Raw genomic sequence first — 19,493 nt, forward strand, 5'->3', positions numbered from 1 at the left:
CACGCGGGCGCGCGGCCCCCGTCTCTCCCTTTCCTCCCTGACATCTCTCAGCTCTGAATCCAGCCTCCCACACGCCCTCCCGCGTTGTGCTGCGGTGCGATTCTGGCCTCTGCCTCTAAAACCAGCGGGTGGTTCTTGGAGGTCAGGGATTGGGCCTGAGGCGCTGCCATCGCCCGCAGCCACCTCCGCCCCGGCAGGTCACGCTCAAAAAAACACCAGAGGGAAAGATGAGGCCTCCCTCCGGCCACCAGGCTGCCCCCTCAGTCGGGGACTTAGCGTCGAGGCTGGTAGCTGGCAGGTGCACCCAGGAAGTGCTGGCCATGCCTGATTTCCGTCTTCTTTCTGGAAGGATGCAGCGATGCCTGCTTGGGCTGCACTCGAAGGCAGGGGTCTGCTCTTTGATGAGAACCCAAGACTTCCCTCTGGGGCGGGAGAGGCTCTGTTCTGCCCCGACCCGCTGGGTGCTCAGCCCGGGACCTGCAAACTGATCTGAACGCTTCGAGGGGCATTGCACATACGGAACCCACCCTAGGAGCCCGTCATCAGTAAGAGCAGCGATGTGCGCGCGCCAGGCACCCTTTTGAGGACCTGCAGGCATCATCTCGTCAGACACCAGGTGCAGCCGCCCCACAGGCACCGCCACCCCCCATTCCACAGATCAGGGCACTGAGGGTCAGCCAGGGGCCCGAGGGGCGCTCGGCCGGAGCCGGGCGGGCACAGCACCGCGGCGCCCTTCTCCCACACGAAGGTTAATGAGCTCTTTTGGTTTCTCCCAAGGCGTCATCACCTCTGAGGTTTTTCTGCACCAGAGAGAGGCACAGGCCAGGCGGACGCGTGCTGTGTCCCGCCCTGATCATCGGGCTCCGGGGTCGCGGGGCTGAGGCCAAAAGCGGTCCTCCGTGCCGACCAGCGCTGCTATGGCGAATCTTCAGCACACCTTATCAGACCTTAAAGACGGTCCTATTGAGAGAACTAAGTGAGAGTTTCTGTGGTGGGTGCTGTGGGCACCCCACGCAGACCCCTGGGGCCCCTCTAGGGTTCTCTGCACCCTTCCTCCTGCTGCTGTGCGTGTTGCTGCAAATGGCTGGCACCTGGGAACGTTTCCAGAGGGCCCCTGGGGCTCGTGGACCCTCACTGCTCCACTCTCCTAATGAAGAGCCGGGCATGCCTGGGAGGCACCCAGAGCTCCCTACAGGTCCCCTTAGGATCAGGCTAAGGCTGGACTTCACCTAAAACGGTCCCCCTTGCATGGCTTCTCCTTCTCTGTCCTCTTCCTGACTCCCTTAACTGTCTCCCCTGGGAGCACAACCTTGGTTCATCCCTTCACACCAATCCATGCCTCAGTGTTTACGTCTGGAAGAGCCCCACCCAAGATGGTTTCTTTCTTGCAGACCTTATCAGAGCTTTTGCCATGCTACAGAGAATAATGATTTTCCAAGAGGGAGGAAAAGCAGGCCATGTTTTGCAAACTCTTTTAACCCTAATACCACCCTTTTAGCAGAACTGCCTGCCTGAGCAAGTATTTTCACTGGGTTCCCTGAACTAAAACAGAGAGGTTGAAGGACTTGCTCAAGGCCACACAGCAGCTTCAGGGGATCCCTTCGTCCCCCCTAAAAGCGTCCTGGGGTTGTTGCTGAAGGTGGTGGGGGGCAGGGGAAAGCAACGCTGCCAAGGAAGCAGAAAAGCCTTGTTCCAAAGAATTGTAAAATTTATTGTATAAGTATTGCAGCTTTTCAGAACGTCGTCATTGCCACTAATGATTATTGATACACAACAAGCGATTTCATCAGGCCTGGGGATTGGCATCCAGATACAGAGTCTTACACAGCAGCAACAGGGGCGCTGCACCCGCGTGCCACGCAGTTTACATACATTTAACTTGAACAGAACTCAGGAGACAGGGCTGCGAAGGAGAGCGGATCCAACGCCAGCAACGCGACGGACCAGCGTTGCCGTGAGCGCGACCCCGTGGAACCAGCAGGCACGGGGGAGCGGGGCGTGTCCTTCAGAGCTCTATGGCACGGCACAAGTGGAAGCATGGTTTCCGGAAAAACAAAACACTTTCTTTCCTAATCATCAGGATATTTTATGGATCTGCAAGCTTTGTGTTGTCACACGCAGAAAAAAAAAAATCTCTGAAAAGTACAATTCACAGGGAAGACAGACGAGGACAGGGAACGGATTCGGTTCTCTCCCTGCCCTGGGGACGTGGGAGAGGAGTCACTTTCAGCTCTTGGCAGAAACCCTGGGCTTTAGGGAAACACGGACAGCTCTTACTGCACACTGCTAAGTCCATCTGCGTAGACCCGGGCTGCGGGGGAAATGACCTTCTTTGGGGAGGAGACGCAGTGGTGGACAAACAGGGAGACAGCGGGAGGTGAGAGCCAAGCCCACCCTGGTCCCCCTCCACCTAGCCACTGCCGAGGGCTCCCTAACTTTCTGCTGGAAAAAGGGGGCCCCCTGAGGGGTGCTTCTCAAAGATACTGGCACGGCAGCCACTATCTAAAGAACAGCCTGCACTCCCAGAGTTCTGGGGTCCAGCAGAGAAACCAAGAGCTTACTACTCCGGCAGCAGTTTCCAGAAACACACCCACTGGTTTTCCAGGGACGCGCCCCGACTTTGACAGGCCACCCCACCATGAACTTCTCCACCTGTCACCCTCTGGGCACGAGGCCCAGGAATGTCGCAGCATTCAGACCCGGACGGCAACACAGAGCCATAACTGGAGGGGCGTGCTGTGCCCCGAACTGGCTGAGGTCAGTAACCCATGCCCCCACATTCTCCTCCTCGCTCCCTCAAACACGGCCAATCCAGGCCCCGCCACCAAGCAAGAGATCCAAGCAGTTGGCTCAAGGGGACCCGGGAAGGAAGGCTCGGCTTGGCTGTCCGCAGACCCCGCTCACACCAATGAGGTCCACTTCCAGGTTTTTGACCCAGATGGGAGTTAAACGCAGACTTGACGTAAGAGGCTGGAGGGGCAGGAGGGGCACCTGACCAAGCGAGATGGAGGCACATCCGAGGGGGAGGGAGAGCAGGCGGGACAGACCCGGGGCCCTGGGGTGTTGGAAGGAGCAGCCCTTTGGGGTGGGCGGGAAGGCCAGTCCCGGTGAGCGGGGCACTGTCCAGGCACCCCTGCCCAGTGACAAGCCCACCCAGTGCCCCCGCCCAGCGACAGGAGAGCCAACCGCTTCCTCGGTAAGGCACTAGGAACGCTTCACACAAAGGAAAGATACGTTTTTAGAAATTTTTATCTATAAATGTGTCCCCGTACGCTTCTGGACAAACTATATTGATTTCTCTGCATGACCTTTTAAGAGAATCCTCCTCCTCCTTGAGAGAGAGAAGCAAGTTCCGGCTAAAGACCCCTCGGACAGGCAGCTTTCATCGCCAAGGTGCAAGCCCTTCCCACCAGGCTGGTCAGCCAGCACAGACACTGTGCTCACAGGTCGGTCACCGTGTTCTTCTCACGTATATAAATAGAGTTCAAATGGTCAGAACTTCAAAACTGTTCTCAAGGTCTTTGTTTTTCAAGTAATAAAAAAGTTGCTTAAAAACACTAATTATTGCCTCTCACACCTTTCTCACCCGTTCGTCTGCTAGCTGGCATTCTCCTGAAAATGAAACACCTCCGTGGGATGGGGTGGGGGCCTTGCTCTTCTGGCTGGGGGAGTCACCCAGTAGAGTATGGGCAAGTCCTCAGTGGGAGGAAAGACCTCCGGCTCCAGCCACTGTCTCTGGTAGATCCCAAAGGGCCCCCACTCCTCTCTCCTCCCCCTGCACCCCACCAAGGGGTCCCGACCAACCCAAACCTGCTCAGTAAAATCCTGGCAAACAAGAGTTGTGTCTGATCAAGAGGCCTATGAAAACACAGATAAACACATCAGACATGACTGTTTCCATGGGAAGGAGCCGAAAGTGTGGGAGCGGAGGTAAAGAATTCTGCTTCTAAAGCATAAAGCCAGAGTCTGCGTTGGTTTGGCTGTTTCTCATTCTAACCCCTGCACGTGTCCTGGGAGGAACCTGGGCCTGTCCGCTTCTCATCTCTGGTCTTCCGTGTATGGGCCTGTTAACTGAGAATCGACACGGAAAGAGAAAGACAGGCATGAGGTCAAATTCCTAAAACTTGGGGCCTTTCCTCTACGCCAGTGGACCGCACCAACCTCAGCCGACAAATTCAGGAGCCACCCGCACCGCCGCCCGAGCTCTCGCGGGCACAAGCCAGCGACGTGTCCCCCTGGCAACACGCGCGGGGAGCGGCTGCAGCTTCGAGGGGGGCCTTAGTCCCTTCCTACGGGGACTTTCAGGGTTAAAAAAAAAAGTGGAGGAAAAACTAAGATTCCTTCAGTTAGGGTTTATTTTCATTTCGGGAAAAGCAAAGCCACCACTTGGAACTTGGTGCCTTGAGTAACTTTCCTATTTAGTCTGCGATCCAAATGCTCTTCTGGCCCAGAGGGAAAAAATGTCTCCTTCGGGGGGGGGAATGTATGCGAGGTAATAACCCATCACTCGACAGAAGCCTCCACTTCGCAGAGGAGCACCCGTCCAGAGGCCTCTCTCCAAACCCCACGCGGAGCCCACCCTCTGCCTGACGTGACCGTGAAACTCCGACATTTCTCCCTTAAAAGTCTCGACAGACACGACGTTTCCATCAAACGAGCACTGACATATTTATATTAAAAAATAGTGCAAAAGCTCAACATTTATATAAATAACTCTAAACCCCTGCTTCGTAATTTTTTTTCTTTACAAGGTAATACACGCTTTCTGAGTTGGCACTCAAAAATTGCCATTTTTTTTCTCTTCTACTTCAGAAAACAACTTTTTTTTTAATAGGCCTCTTCTAATACAAAAATACTCCTGCCCTCACACATACAGTTTCTCTTATTTCATATATATTTATATATATAATATTGCAGATCTTTAAACAAAGGTTTTGTGCAAATATGTCTTTAAAGTTAAGTGAAATCATAAACAAACAAAAGAAAATAAGCATTCACACACACAGCTCAACTAGAAACAGAAAAGACTAGTGTAGGATTTTTTTTTTCTCTTTTGCCTTCAAGACACAGCTCAACAACGAAACGTGGTTTTTTGCAAGCTTCCTTAGCTTGTGCATTCAGACCAGACAGAACATGTAAATATTTATACACAGAGAGGTGGGGAGAGGACGGCCTCCCGCCGCCCGCCCGGGCTCCTCTCGTCTCTTTAAGAAGTGCGGGCTCTCGCCCCTCCCTCCTGCTGCCCCGGCCCTGGCCGCCTGGGATTCCTAGAGAGGGTGTCCTTTCTGCTTATCCTTCTCTTTGCTCCAGGCGGCTGTGCTCTCCAGGGGGGCGATGTGTGCGTGGTGGAGCCGGGTGCCCTCCAGCAAGGAGTGCGGCCCACTGCTCTGCTGGTGCTGGAAGGAGGAGGACCCGGGGTAGTGCCCGATGACCTCGCTGTAGGTGGGGGGGGGCCCCTCCATGCGCCCGCCGCCCCCGTAGCATGTGGCGCTGATGCCCGAGTTACTGCTGGGGGGGCAGGGGCCGCCCAACATGGCACTGTCCATCAGGTCGCTGTCGAAGATGGTTCTGTTGGGGGGCGCGCGCACCGACTCCCGGTTCAGCTCCAGCTGCTGCTCGGCGTCCCGCAGCTGGAGAGTGCAGGGGCCCTGGTAGGGCGGGGGCTCCTCCCCGTCCGACAGGGAGATGGTGGGCGGCAGGTCGATCTCATGCTGCAGGTACGGGTACGTGGGCTGGAAGCGGTGGAAGCGCGCCCGCTGGGCGAACGGGGGCACAGCCAGGCGGTCGGCGGGCCGAGGCGGAGCGTAGACCTGCGGCTGGAGGGGCAGAGCAGAGTGAGGGTCCCCCGGAAGCAGGGCCTGAGACCGTGATTTGGCTGCAAGGGACTCTGTTCTTTGGGAAAGGATGGGGGCGAAGGGGCTGAGCCTGGAGTCCAGCCCCGGCCTGATGGCCCGGGAGCCCTGGAGTATGAACATCATCACGGGGTTAAAACAGGGGCAGCCTTTGTCCTTGTGGGTCACAGATATGGTGGGCTGCTCCCTGGGGGTACAGAGCATATGATCCCGGGGCAGGGGGATCCCATCGCCAAGGACGGTTCTTCGAGAGGGTGGAGGTGTGAGCCTGTAGCAGCCACTCTTCCAGCAGTGGGAGCGCCGCCCACCTGGTGACGGGGACCTGCGGGGCGGGGGGCCTTCCGCATCCACTACAGTAGCCTTGGGGGGCACGCCAAGAGGGGGAACAGAGGGCTGGGGTGATGGAGGGGAGGGAGCTCGGGGTCTCACCTCTGGGATTCCGCTGCCTGACACTGTGCTCTCCGAGGGCCAGAGGCATCCTTCCTGTATGGGGATGAAACAGACGGGGTCAGCAGGATGGACACAGGTGGGAGAGCAGAGGGTCGCCCGGCTTTGATTCTGAGACCTTCCAACTGGAATCAGATCTGGCAGGATCCACTTCTCTCTATCCCCACCTGGCTGCCCCGGCTGGGGCCCTGGACGTTTCTCTTGGACACAACCACAGTTGCTTTGCCACTGATCTCCTGGCGCCCACTGCTGTCCCCAAAATGCATCCTCCGCTCCCACTTTCCAAAACATACACCTGATTCATGGTCCCTTCTTCTCAAAACCCTCCAGCAGCTTCCCATGTGTGGACCTTAGAATAATCCAGTTAACCCATGAGCTGGCGGGTAAGGAAGCCTGGCATGATCTAGCCCTCCTGGCCTTGACCACCATTGCCTGCTGTGCAATGACCTTGGGCGAGTTACTTAACCTCCATGCTGTAGCTTCTGCATCTGAAAATGTGGATACTGATAGTACTCGCCTCAAGGAGCTGCTGAAGAACTTAAGGAGCGGAACACGCAAACCACCTGGAGCACACGTGGCCCTCAGGGAGCACAGGAAAGTGCTGGGTGCCACCATCACTCAGCCTCCAGCCACGCTGAGACGCTACCTACAGCATCAAAGTGCTAAGTGTGCACCTCAGGGCCTTTGCACTGACTACCCCAATGCAGGGCTGGCTCCTTCTTGCTTCAATTCCAGTGTCCCCTGCAGACATTCTCTGACACCATTGTCTAAAGGGCCTCTCCCATTAAAAATCCTGTCCTCTGCTATTTCCCTTCATAGCATCTGTCACATCTGGGATCATCCTGTCTATGGTTTATTTAGCTCTTTACAGTCTGTCTCGCCCTCTATATCGTGGGCCCAGTTTAGAGGTGAAGGAGTATAGGAGAGTTAACAAGCAAAGTGCCCCACGCAGCTGCTCCACCACAAAATGATGACTTGCTTAGTCAACCAACACAGAATGTGGCACCACGTCTGGGCCTAGCTCCGCGCCAGGTTTTGGGCATGTGGCTGCCACCTCACGAAGCTTATATCCTCTGCTGAGATTCTGGGGGCGCCATCAGCTCCCCCCAGGGATCCAGGAGGCTGGCGCTGGACTCCACTCTGCCCCGGCGGCCAGGCTCTGGGAGGACAACTTGGCCCTGTCACACCCACCTGTGGGGTTCCAGCCCCCCTTGCCCCACCCCCACCTGTGAGCAGCACCTGCCCACTCAGACCACCTCGACCTCAGCCTGGGCTGCTGTGGGGAGAGCCTGGGAGAGTGAGCCCCCCTCAAAGGGGCCAAGAGGCCGGGAGGCAGCATACTCCGCAGACACCAGGGCCCTCAGCTCCCACCGAGCTGGGACCCAGGCTTCAGCGACAGCTCTCAACTGACGGAAGACCCTGCCCCTGAGATACCCACTTCACAGGGCAGGAAAGCTGGGCCCCAAGTGAGGACCAGTTCATGTGGGGCAACCCAGACACTGGTGGTGCACAGTGACAGCCCTGGGCCCGGGGAGGGGCGCTGTCTTTCCATTTCACAGCTTTACTGAGATGTAACTGACATACGATAAACTGCACATATTCCAAGTCGACAACTCGGGTAAGTTTTAGCATATGTATATACCAGGAACTCATCACCACAATCAAGATAACGAACATATCCATCGCCTAAAAGTTTCCCTGGGGGTACGTTTTCTTGAGGGTCCCAGGAAAGTCGATCCTTGTCAGCAGTCTGGGGAGGAACGGCCCAGAGGCTGCAGTTTCCTGGATGGCCACTAGGGGCGCTCTGTGTCTCTCAAAACTGTCCCATCAGGCATGTGCTCGCCCCATAAAGACTCGGGGTCCAGGATGCTCCAGCGCCAGGATGCAGAAAGCAGACGCACACCCTTACTGTTAATATGGTTGTCAGCGCCCACTTTGTTAGTGACATGAGTAATGCTGGACCAGTTGCTGCCTTGGAGCCAGGCATCACGTGTGCTCTTTAACCCACCCTCTCAACTCCCCCGACAAACCTGCGAGGCTGGCCAAAGTCAGTTAGCGGAGCTGAGCTGGCCCGCCTGGGAGGAGGCAGCACTGGGATCCAAACCCTTGTCGCCTGCCTCCAGGCCCACTCAGACTCAGGCAGATCCTGGCCGGCTCTGTGGCCCCCAGCACGGCCCACGTGTGAGCCAGGAAGCAGAGGGGGCCGTCTGCCTGTCCCATTAGAGTGGGGAGCCCTTGGGAGGGGTGCCAGCAGCCAAGCCTAGCTCGCCTAAAACCCTCCCATCAAGCCCTCAGCTGCCGGCCCTGCATCACATGGTCACCGACAACCTCTTCCCACCACTGCCCATCCCCACTCCCCTGCCCTAGTCCAGCTGTTCTCCACCGGGCAGCACAGTGGCACCACCCAGGGAGCTTAAGAAAACACCAAGCAAAGCCTGGGGGCCCCAGCACAGTCCCAGAACCACCCACCATCCTCATCACCTGACTACCTCCAATTTGTGCACCTGGAGGTCACCTCCTCCTCCAGGGAGCCTTCCAGGAACCCCCCACTGAGCCAGATGCCCCTCCCCAGGCTCCCACAGCATCTCAGCTCCTGTGTCAGCCAGGCTCTGCTGCAGTCACCCCATGCCCACAGGCTGCGCCACAGTAGGTGCAACCCTCTCGCCCACAGAGGCCGCGTCTTACACGCCTTGGGCAAGATGGTCTGTCACACCGATAACAAGGCTGCTGCAGGGCAAATGCAGCCACAGAAGACACCACGGGAATGCACATGGCTGGGTGCCAATAACTCTGCTTACAACAGGCAGCCGGGTCCTGGTCTGTACCTTGAGGAGTCCTGACCCACCTTCAACTCCAGACTCCAAGCTACGTGCCTGCTTGACAGCGCCACGCGGCCAGATGCCACTCCTGACTCTTCCCCCAGGCTCCTCAGTGAACGGGACTGCCACCCACCAAGCTTTGCAGGCTAAACATCAGGTACTTATAAATGTTTACTGGAAGAATGGAAGAGCGGGACACTGCTTAGGACCCAGCCTGACACAAGGGGCCCCAAGAGAGTTCTGAGTCCCCCAGAGGCCACAGCAATGAGCCCTGGGGGAGCAGGAGACCCACTCGAGGGCTGATTTGGAGGCAGAGAGGATGAAGTGTTGCCCCATGCAAGGCCCTGGCCGAGCCTCCAGCACGATCCGTGCCCGCCCAGGCTGAGCAGGCCTCACACACGAACCCCCGTCTTCCGAGGGAGCCGCGCGTGAAGTGGCTGTCACGGTCCAAGATGCGTTATCTTTTGGGGGAATAATTAAAGGCTGTGAAAGGGATTCAATTAAAAGCATGGATTGTCTATCCAAACTGGTCCCTGAAAACAAAGCTCGGGGACCCAGGGACAGCCCAGAAAGGGCAGGAGGCTTCCTGGGTGGGGCCCGGCTGCACCTGTCCACTGCTCACAGGTGCCCAGGTGGAAGTGCACCTGCCTTTACAGGTAACACTCCCCTCACCTGCCTGCTCAGGACAAGCCCCTGGAGACCCACAGTCTGTGCCACTGCAGTGGCTGGATTGTCACCGTCGTGACCATCATGAAGTATGTCCTGGCTTCCCAGGGAGGGGCACCAGGCAGGGAAGTGACATCCGAGGGCCACAGGGCTTACCTGCATGTGAGCCCCACCCTCAGAGAGGTGAGAAAACAGACTCCTAGGGGGTCACCCTGAAAACCATGGCAGAACAGCCATGCCGGGGGGAAGGGGGGTGGCGGGGGCCAGCTGCAGGCAGACAGCTGCCGGGTCTGGGTCTCTCTGGGAGGTCACGGGGCCCCCAGACTCCTCAGACATACCCTGTCTGGCAGGGGGTTCCCAAGGGAGCCACCACACTTACTTCAGGCCTAAGAAAGCTCCTGTTTACCCAGCCGGGCATCCCCAGGGCCTGTGCGGGTAGCTGGGTGATGGTGGGGCAGGGGTGGGGGAGGGGGCGGCTTTCTTTTAGCCTCAGGTGTCCAGGAGGCAAGGCCCGAGTCCTGACCTCCCCAGGGCTGCCTCCCCCTCACACCAGAACCCCTGCCATTTCTCCAGCACCCTCCCACGACCACACAGGCAGGAGAAGGGCTAGCTCCACCCACTTTTCAGACGCACACACTGAGGCCAAGGGACGAGATGACCCCTCTGGAACCCGCACTAGTGGGCTGGTGTCTTCTCGTTTGTCCAAAGTGCCCTCGATTGGCCCAGCATCCGAGGGAGGAAGAAACAGGCCCGAACACTTCAAACTGCCATTTAAAAGCAGGCCAACATTCCCACTCTTTGAGCCCGATTCTCCTCCGTGGATGGGGTTCCCGGCCGCTGACGGGGGGACTCTGAGGCAGCCGTGGCAGGCAGAGTGCAGCGCAGGGCAGCAGCGGCCCCGGGGCTGGGTGACACGCAGGGAGCCGGCTGTCGAAGTGGCCAGTCCCGCAGAGCAGCAGTGCCCAGCGCCCTGGGACACACACAGGGCCTCAGGTTTGGGGCAGCCCATGTTCCCCTCAGAGGGACCAGAGCAGATGCTCTTGGTCCTAGCAACCTGGTGACACACGGAGACTGAGGCCTGATGGCAGGGAGAGGCCCAAACCTGCCTGGGCCGGGCCTGCCAGCCTGACCTGGCTCAGCCCCGCAGACTCTGGGCACCGCCACCAACCCCAGGCCCCGCAGAACCAAGCCCACACCCAGCACCGCCTCCTTATTCCGTCACTGTCCTCCTGGTGGCCAGCAAACATGGCTCAGAGGCGCTCCGTCCCACGGCCCCGGGCCACCTGCTATCAGACAGCACTCTTGTCCCAGGTTAAGTCACACATCGCAGGCTTGGAGACAGAGAGCGTACAGAGAGGGACCGTGTACTCCCCTCAGTCCATCTGTGGAACAGCCAACACGGGGCAGAGCTCAGCCCCGAAGGCAGAGGGGGACACAGGGGACCTGGGCAGGCTTCCGCCCGCCAGGAGCTGCTCCAGCTCCGATGTGTGGACTCTGGAGGGGACATTCCGGGATTTCCAGACGCCCAAAGGGGCTCACGATTCTACTAACATATCAAAACGCAGTGTTACCATTAACAGCAGGCACAGCACTGGAAGGTCCCCCCCACCCTCCCGGCATCGCCCCCGTCCCGCAACCTCACGCCAGCCTTCAGAGGGGCCTCAGAGCCTCACCCCGATGGGTCCAGCTGAACAAGCCACCCTGGGAGTTTCGGTGACCGCCCTTCAGCATCCTTCAGAGCCTCAGCATCATCTGATTTAGGTACTCTCGTGTGTCTAGACGCAGCCCAGCAGGCAGCCACCCCATGGGACCTGCTCACAGCCACGCCCTCAGTGCCTGGCGGGCTCTAGGCACGCAGAGGGCGCTCAGGAGCTATCTGTCCAGTGAATGAATGAAAGGGCGGGCGGGCGGGTGGGTGGATAAAAAGTGAATGGAAGCGCCTGCAGTTCCGCAGGATCGTCAGCCCTGTGACGCAATGAATGGGGACGGAAGTCCCGCTTCGTGGATCGGGGACGCGTCCAAGGGCACGGGGCCAGCACCGTGGAGCTGGGATTCAACCCAAGCCCAGGAAGGGCCTTTTTCCGAGTGACCTGTTGCCTCCAAGGCGCTGAGTCCCTGGCGCAGATGCCCGTAGGGTGTTGGCGTGGGAAAAGGCCACCTCCCTTCTGTCTGGGTCGCAGCTGCAGGACTGAGGCCACCTTTCCCATCAGGCCTCTGCCTGGACCCAGAACGGCCTCCCCACCGCCCGTCCAGCGCCCCCCTGCGGCCACCGACTGTCTGCCTGCTCTCAGTCTCGCCCCCCCAGGTCCTGTGAGGAGCCCGCCCGGGACACAGGGTGCGAGCACTCACCGAGGACAGGGCGTCTGCTCTCCTCCTGCCCTGGCTGTGCCGGCCCATGAAGGAGCGCGCCGACAGCTTGTAGTGGCTCAGCAGGCACGTGATCACCACCACCATCACCATCACCACCACCACGATGATGGTGATCTCCACGAACTCCAGCTCCGCTGTAAGACGGGGGCACATGAGATGCGGGGGGCCCAGCCCTCAGAGCGTTCCCCCAGCCCAATGCACCTCCAGCCCGACACCCCCCCGACACAGTCACACCCCCGGACACAGCCACACACCCCAACACACACCCTGACACACACCCCAACGCACCTCCACACCCCCAACACACATGAGCCCGAACACACACACCCCCCCCAACAAACAGAGACAACACACAAACATATGCACACTGCACATACCTGCACACATACACATGTATCACACACACACCACACTCACGAACATGCACCACCCTCGACAGGACAGGACAGGACAGGACAGGAGTGTGTGAGGAACCCCCTGCCCCCGGTAACGAGGCCTCAGAAAAGCCGCAGTCCAGGTGCCTGCAGACGCTGCGATTCTCATTTCCTTTTTTTGGTTTGGTTTTGTTTTTCCCCTCGAAGGCGGAAAAACCCTCAAGTACTGGAAAAGGAAGACGGTTATTTTGATTCTGCTGGAGCCGGGGCGCTTTCTGCTGACTCAGGTGGGTGCGAGGCGGCCGGCAGCTGGCCGCGGTCGGTGCCAGCAGAGCAGAGCCCCCAGCAGCGGGCCAGCCGCCAGTGCCATCCTGCAGGCCCTGTGCGGGGACACGGCACAGGGGCTGAGGGGAGGCGGCTGGCAGCGTGGGGGCGAAGGCCCAGCCTCCCCCACCAAGGCCCCACGGGGCACACCACCACGCCCCCCCGCCCGGCATGGAGGGCGGCAGGAAGGCTCCCGGAGGCATGCAAGCCGCCAAGGGCTCCCCAGGCGGGTTCAAGCTCAGAGCCGCTGACCCAGCTCCTCCCCCTCCAGACAGACATGGAGCTGGAACAGCGGGCAGAGAGACTGCAGAGTGCCAGGCAGTGTTGGGGGCGCCGTGTCACGGGCTCTGGCCCATCGTGCTGGGCCCAGACAGCTCCAAACCAGTGACGGCCAACCCCTCCAGCCACCCGCCTGTTCCCTGAGGCTTCAGCAGGACAGCCATGCGTCCCATGCGCACGTTTCTGTCGGCACAGCTGCAGAAGCCTCTCCACTCGGACGCCCCCTCCACATTCTTCCAGAAGCCCCACCAGGCTCCCCAGACGCCCACCTTCTCACGCCCTGCCACACAGCTGCCAACGGGGCAGCGTCACCTATGGCCTTCGTAAGCCGGGCGAGTCTGCCCCCAGGGAACACGTGGCAATGTCTGGGACATGAGAGGCTGTCGCAACCACGGGTGCTCCTGGCGTCGAGAAGGCGGGGACTTGGGTGCTGCTCAACACCACAGGGCACAGGACGCCCCACAGCAGAGGGCGACGCATGCATACCGGGCGCCTTTACCATCCCATCTCACAGGCGAGGAGACTGCGGCCCAGAGGTCAGGTGACAGCCTTCGTGCAGCCCAAGAGCCCAAAGCTGGTGGCTCCTCGCACTTGACCATCCGCTGGAGGTCGGCCTCTGCGCCCGGGAATCAATCTGGAGCCTGGACCTTGGCTCTGGCCCCTGGCTGACAGTACTTCCCCATCTCGTCCTGGAGGGGCCCGGAGGGAGGAGGAAGCAGCCAGGGTCAATGGTGAGACTTTCTCAAGCCCCATGAAGGCCAGGGCCCGGCGGGAAATCAGGCAAACCTTGAATGGCCCACGGGTCACCCTCACTTTCCAGCCGGAAGGGCAGGCTGGGCCTGGGTCGGGCAAGGCCAGGCCTCTGACCCAGTAATGGTGGCTACACCTCCTGCCTCCCCAGACAGGCTGGTCCAGGGCCTGGGCAGCCTGGCCTGATTCCACAGGGCCCAGATCCCATCTTTAGGGCCCGGGAGAAAGCCGCCTTCAGGGGACACACAGGCCCGCTTTGTGCAGCACCCACTCACCCGCCCTCCAGAGGGGCCGCATGTCCCCTCCCCAACTTCATGCACTCTTCACCCCAGTGGGGACCTTGGCGGTGGCCACCCTCGGCCCTTCCCCCTGCTGACCCAAGGGCCCTGCCTACGCCGGGCCTGGAGGAAGGGAGGTGTGTGGCTGCCTTTGTCCCTTTCCCAGACCCTGGTGGCCTGCAGGACCCAGGCCAGGCCGCTGCCCTCCTCCTGTGTGTGGGGCCCAGGAGACAACAGTGAGACCGTGGCTGAGGCAGCAGGGCTAGTGGGGGCCAAAAGGGGCCAAGGGGTGAGGCCCCAGTGGGCCGAGGGGGTGTGAACAGACCCTCCGTGGCTCTCCCAGCCTCCCCAAGAAGGGCGGAAAGGGCAAGAGGATCTGATTCCTGGGGGCCGGTGACCAGAGCGTAAGAATTGCTCCCAGAAATGAGCACAGGCTCCTGAAAGCACAATGTGCCACCCTGGTCCCTGGGCCACAAGCCCCTTATGGCACAGACCCAGGAATCCACACGGGAAGGGGAAAGAAAAACTCTCCGAAAGAGAAACGACAGCTGACTTCTGGGCTACACCCTGGAAGTCAGGGGCCTGGGTTCCAGGCCCAGCGGAGGAGGGAGGGTCCCGAGGGTTCCCCAGACTCCGCTGAGGCACCATCAGGACCCCCACCTGGCTCCGTGCGACCCTGGACTCCATCTCTGAGTCCATCCCCGTTTCCCTTGTAAAGGGGGAGATGAAAGACACCTGCCTGCAGAGCAGTGAGCAGGCGGTGGGTTCAGCACTTGGGGAGCGCCCCCTTAAGGTGACCATGATTAATGGGGGCTCAGCTGCACCCCAGCTACAGCAAAACTACGATGACAGCCCAAACCCATAAGCCCGAAGAAAGCAGGACCATGCTGAATACTCCAGACACACCCAGGCGCAGAGGCACAGCGGGGCGGGCACTGTGGGGAGGCGGGGAGGCCCCGAGCGAGCTCCTGACCCAGAAAGCAGAGGACACCCTGGGCCAAGGAGGTCCTGAGATCTCCACTCAGACCTCAGAGCGACCCCCACGCCGTGGGAAGGGCGGCTGCATAAGCATCAATGCTCTGCTTCCCCCACCAGCAGTATCGGGTACTCAGACGCACCCAGTGAGGACTGCCCAGGCTGTGGTGTGTCCTGCCCAGGCAGCCCCAGCGCACTCTGACACTCAGGGTGCTCCTTCCAGGAGACACCACCCTCGGGGACAGAACCCTCCTCTCAGGAAGTGCACCATGGAAGCACCTGCTGGGAGAAGCGGCAAAGCGGAGGCCCGAGGACACCTGCATCCAGTCCCCGGGCCCCACTCAAAGGAACAGAGCTGTGGGCAGTCTCCCCCAGTGCACAGGCTTGCACTGTCCACGTGGGCCTGGCCCACTCCTCCGGGCATCATCCGCCCGCCCCTGTGGGCAGCCTGGCTTCAGCATCCGAGCCTCCGCTCCTCACTCCCGCTGCCCCCGCAGGCATTGTTAACCGAGCACGAGCTCCCTCCCCAGCAGGGCCACACAGCACTCAGTCAGACATGACCAGCTGAAGCCCCAGCAGGTCCGAGAGCACAGCACTCAAGGCAGGACAGCACCCCAGACCGGCCAGCCCAGTGCGGCCATACCACCGATCTCTCCAGAACCTAGAGACCATTTGTGAAGTTGCCTGGCCTTTACTGCTGGCAACGTATTCAACAGTTTTAGAAACACCGGGCAGGTCAAAGCCTACACAGCAGTTGGCTTCAGGACTTCCGGCATGGAGACAAGTCTGGGTCACTCAGCTGCTAACGGCAGAAGTGGAGCCACACCACTCCTGCCTCAGTTTCCCCAATTTGACAGACTTCCTGTTTACCTGGACATGAGGCCAAGTACCCAGCGTAGTACATGCAGGGGTGGGTCCTACCACTGTCTCCCACCTCGGGCCTCAAGTCTCCCATGACTGCAGGATTCCCAGCCAAAACCTGGTCACAGACAAAGGAGGGCAGAGAGAGGGGGTGGGTGGGCAGTCCTTAGCCCCAGCTCACTGTACTCACGTAACTGTGGCGAGGACGCTGACAGCTACAACACAGGCACTGGCCCCTGCTTTGAGCCCACTGCCCCCAATTCCCCAAGTCTGTGAGGTGGTGCCATCACCACTGCCATTTTGCAGATGAGCAAACTGAGGTTCAGAGAGAAGCTGCTCAGATCATGCACCTCGAAAAAGCAGGGCTGGGTCCTGAACCCGGAGCCTCCCGTACGGAGGAGCTAAGGATGTGCAAACCCTCCCAGGTTCCCCAAAGCATCTGTTAGCCCCTGAGCACCCCGAGGATGCCTGGTCCTGCCTGCCTGCGTCTGCCAGCTGCCAGCCGAGTGACGCTGGGCACATTTACCTGTGAGCCCCAGGTACCACCTGGTGGGTGTGGAGATGAAATAACAGATGTAAGGAGCTCAGAATGGGACAGAAACAGCGGGTGTTCCACGGTCACCATTGTCACAATTCCCAACACCCCTTTGGGGACAAAAAGCACCCCCAAATCCATGCCGAAGCCTTGGAGATGCTGAGGTGGGCCGAGCTGTCCCTTGGCCCGGAGTGTGCTACTGGCCTCCACCCCAGGGCTGGGAGTTTGGGAAAAGATCAGTCCAAAAAGGTCACCCAGGGTGGCGGCTGCACCCAAGGCCATCAGGGATTTACTGGGACTGGTCCTTGCTCCGAGGACCCAGCTACGAGAACAGGAGCCTTTGGGAAAGAAACCTCGAATTTCCCTCATTTTGTTCCCGGCATCAAGTGTGCCCGCCATGGGGAGGGCGGGGGAGTGGCTCGCTAGTCTTCCTTGTAATTTCCCCCTTGGGTGGGCACGAGGCGGCGGGCTCTCGGGGTGAGCAAGCCCACCTTCCACAAGCACAGTAGGGTCACTCTAATTTAATTTAGCATCCCCTTTCCTCGTGAATAATTTCACATTAACAGGTCTATGCACCTCGCTGGAGTGACCTGACCCTCCATTGTCTCCTCCTCCGGAAAGACGCGGTCCCTTTGGGATGTGTGCACACGTCTCTGCTCCTTTCCCAGACACAAGAGAGAGGGGCAGCACGCCATGCCCCCTAAACGCCAGGCACGGTCCGAGTCCCCACGAGCCTCATCTCACTGAATCCTCACTGTGAGTCACTCTGGGAAGTGGATTCGAACAGGATCCCCCCACTTCACAGATGAGGAAACTGAGGCTGTGAGGTGATATGACTGGCCAAAGGCCACGCAGCACGAGGGCCCTGACCCCCATGCCCCAGCTTTCAGGGCTGGGTTAGGCCGACTGCCCACACCCAAGGGTCCTGAGGACCACGGCCCCAGAATGTCAGAAACAGGGTGGGTTCCTGTGAGTGGGACTAGTTGCAGGCTGGATCCGGGCTGCCTGGAGCATCACCCACCACGCGGTCCATGCAGCCAGCCCTTGGGGCCAGTGGTACCCTCCTCCCCGCCTCCGTCACAGGACAGTCGGGAGGCAACCTCGTGCTGGGCATTTGTGGAGCTTTGGGCACTGCCTACCACATGGCATAAAGATTCCAACAGCTGCCATCTCCTCTGCCCTGCCCTGAGTGCCAAGGGCCTGGCCAGGACAGGATCTCCTGCTCTTAATTCCCACAACCACCCCCACCTTGCAGCACTGGCCCCACCACACGCGAGGAGCCGAGTCAGAGAGCAGGCCTGCGTCTGCGGCTTCCAGGCTGAGGCGCTTTACTTCCCCCCGGCGGCTGGGGAAGCCAGGATGCTCCCTCAGAATAGGGTTTTTAAAATAAAATAAAGATTAAATAAAACTGTGGCTTAAAGAGGAAGCCAATTATATCAAAATAATTATCAAACTCTCAACCAGATTTGTGATGTGGGAAGAACCGACAGGATTACCTTTGTGATTCTGGGATATCAGTGCATTAAACGTGACCTGGCAGATTTCAATGTGATCTGAAGTCTGTGGTTTCCACTGGTGGCCACATCGCAGGTGCCGCTGATGCCGCTGTGGTTTGGAGCCCGTGTTCCGCTCGCTCGGGTTAGTTAAGGCAAAGATGCAATTCTTTCGCATCCAAGTTTACGGCCCCTGGTTCTTGGTGATGGAGCCATGATCCCAACCTAAGCGTAGAGCCAGAGGCTTGGTTCCAACCCGGGTTCGGCTGCTTCCAGCTGTAAGTGGGGAGGGGGCTGGTGTGGAATGGGTTGTGTGTGTGAAGAACGTGCCCAGCCCCAGGTACTGGAAGCAGCCACGACTGTCCCTGAGGTTTCGGTTAATAACCAGCGCGCCGGCGCGGTGCTGGAACTCCTTTCTCCCTCCTCAGCTGGAGAGCTGGGCCAGAGTCCACCTGGCTCCTGCCAGCCCACAGGAGGTTTCCAGACCAGACGACCCCCTCGCCGCCCAGCCCTCCCCCCGTGTCTGCTCCCGGCGCAGGGGCAGCCGGTGTGCTTCCTGGTTAACAAGCAGCCCGTGCAGGCGGCCTGTCTGGCCTCCTGGCCGCACACTGAGGAATTAGGAATTGGTGCTGTCTGAAATTTATGAAAATCTAATCTTGTTAGGCCTGCCTGGATGAGACGGGCCGGGGTGGGCCTCATTGTCATTCCGCGGAGCCCTGGAGCCCGGCCTGCCTGGGGTTCCTGCCACTTGAGGTCCTGCCCTCCCCCCGCCCCACCCCCAGTGCACGTGAATGGGGACCCAGCTCCTTTCCCCCCGAGAATTTCAAATAAAATTGAACCAGACGTCAAAGGAATAACTTTCTGATCGCTCCTGGTGCCATTTCAAAAGCCCCCGACGGCACATTTATTTCTCAGGGTAAGCCTGTTTCTAGGTAAAAAGATGGATCTGTCTTTCTCGTGAGGTTTGGGAGGTGGGGAGCAAGTCCAGGCCACTTTGCTCATTTTTGAAAACAGACTGCACCACCTTCCCAGTGCTGACACCGTGCCAAGTCGGGCACTGGGACTTGAGCACGACCCTGAGATACTGTCCCGTGTCATCAGTGCCGGGAGGAAGCAAGCCACCCACTGGCTTCTGAGGGGTGAGGACCAGGCCATGCAGCAGGGCCCGAGGCGCCCTGTGCCACTGCTCATGGCGGCATTTAGGGCGCAGGTTAGGAACATGAGGTTTGCCTTTGCCCCTGGGGGTACCTGGGTTTGAATCCCAGCTTTGCCACTTACTGTGACCTTAGGCAAATCACCAGTGTCCTCCTCTGGGGAAAGCAATGGAGGGACGGCCCAGTTCCCACTTCACGTGGTGGGGTAAGAACCCATGGGTTGATCTTGAGCCAGCAGTTCCAGGAGGGAAGCCCTGGAACCAAGAACTCCAGGTCCTGGGCCACACCTGTCCCCTCACCCCACACAGAGCTGGGC

At 59.3% G+C, this 19,493-nt stretch overlaps 1 protein-coding gene across 3 annotated transcripts in view; it reads right to left on the minus strand.

Annotated features, from left to right (window-relative positions):
* Window positions 1-1,687: 1,687 nt before the first annotated feature.
* The window catches only part of PMEPA1 (prostate transmembrane protein, androgen induced 1), a 58,469-nt gene continuing 40,663 nt past the window's right edge, over window positions 1,688-19,493 (minus strand). For 2 of the 3 annotated variants that reach the window (XM_023626798.2, XM_070247248.1), the window contains exons 2-4: window positions 12,134-12,288; window positions 6,282-6,335; window positions 1,688-5,816 (exon numbers count right to left, since the gene is read on the minus strand). In XM_023626798.2, the coding sequence (XP_023482566.1) occupies window positions 5,268-5,816; window positions 6,282-6,335; window positions 12,134-12,288 (758 nt within the window). In that variant the 3' untranslated portion in view covers window positions 1,688-5,267. Of the gene's footprint in view, window positions 5,817-6,281; window positions 6,336-12,133; window positions 12,289-12,571; window positions 18,013-19,493 lie in introns of those variants that run through there. The other variant, XM_070247247.1, reaches the window with a different exon arrangement.

The sequence above is a fragment of the Equus caballus genome, chromosome 22 (genome assembly GCF_041296265.1).
Source record: "Equus caballus isolate H_3958 breed thoroughbred chromosome 22, TB-T2T, whole genome shotgun sequence".
Classification (NCBI taxonomy): domain Eukaryota; kingdom Metazoa; phylum Chordata; class Mammalia; order Perissodactyla; family Equidae; genus Equus; species Equus caballus.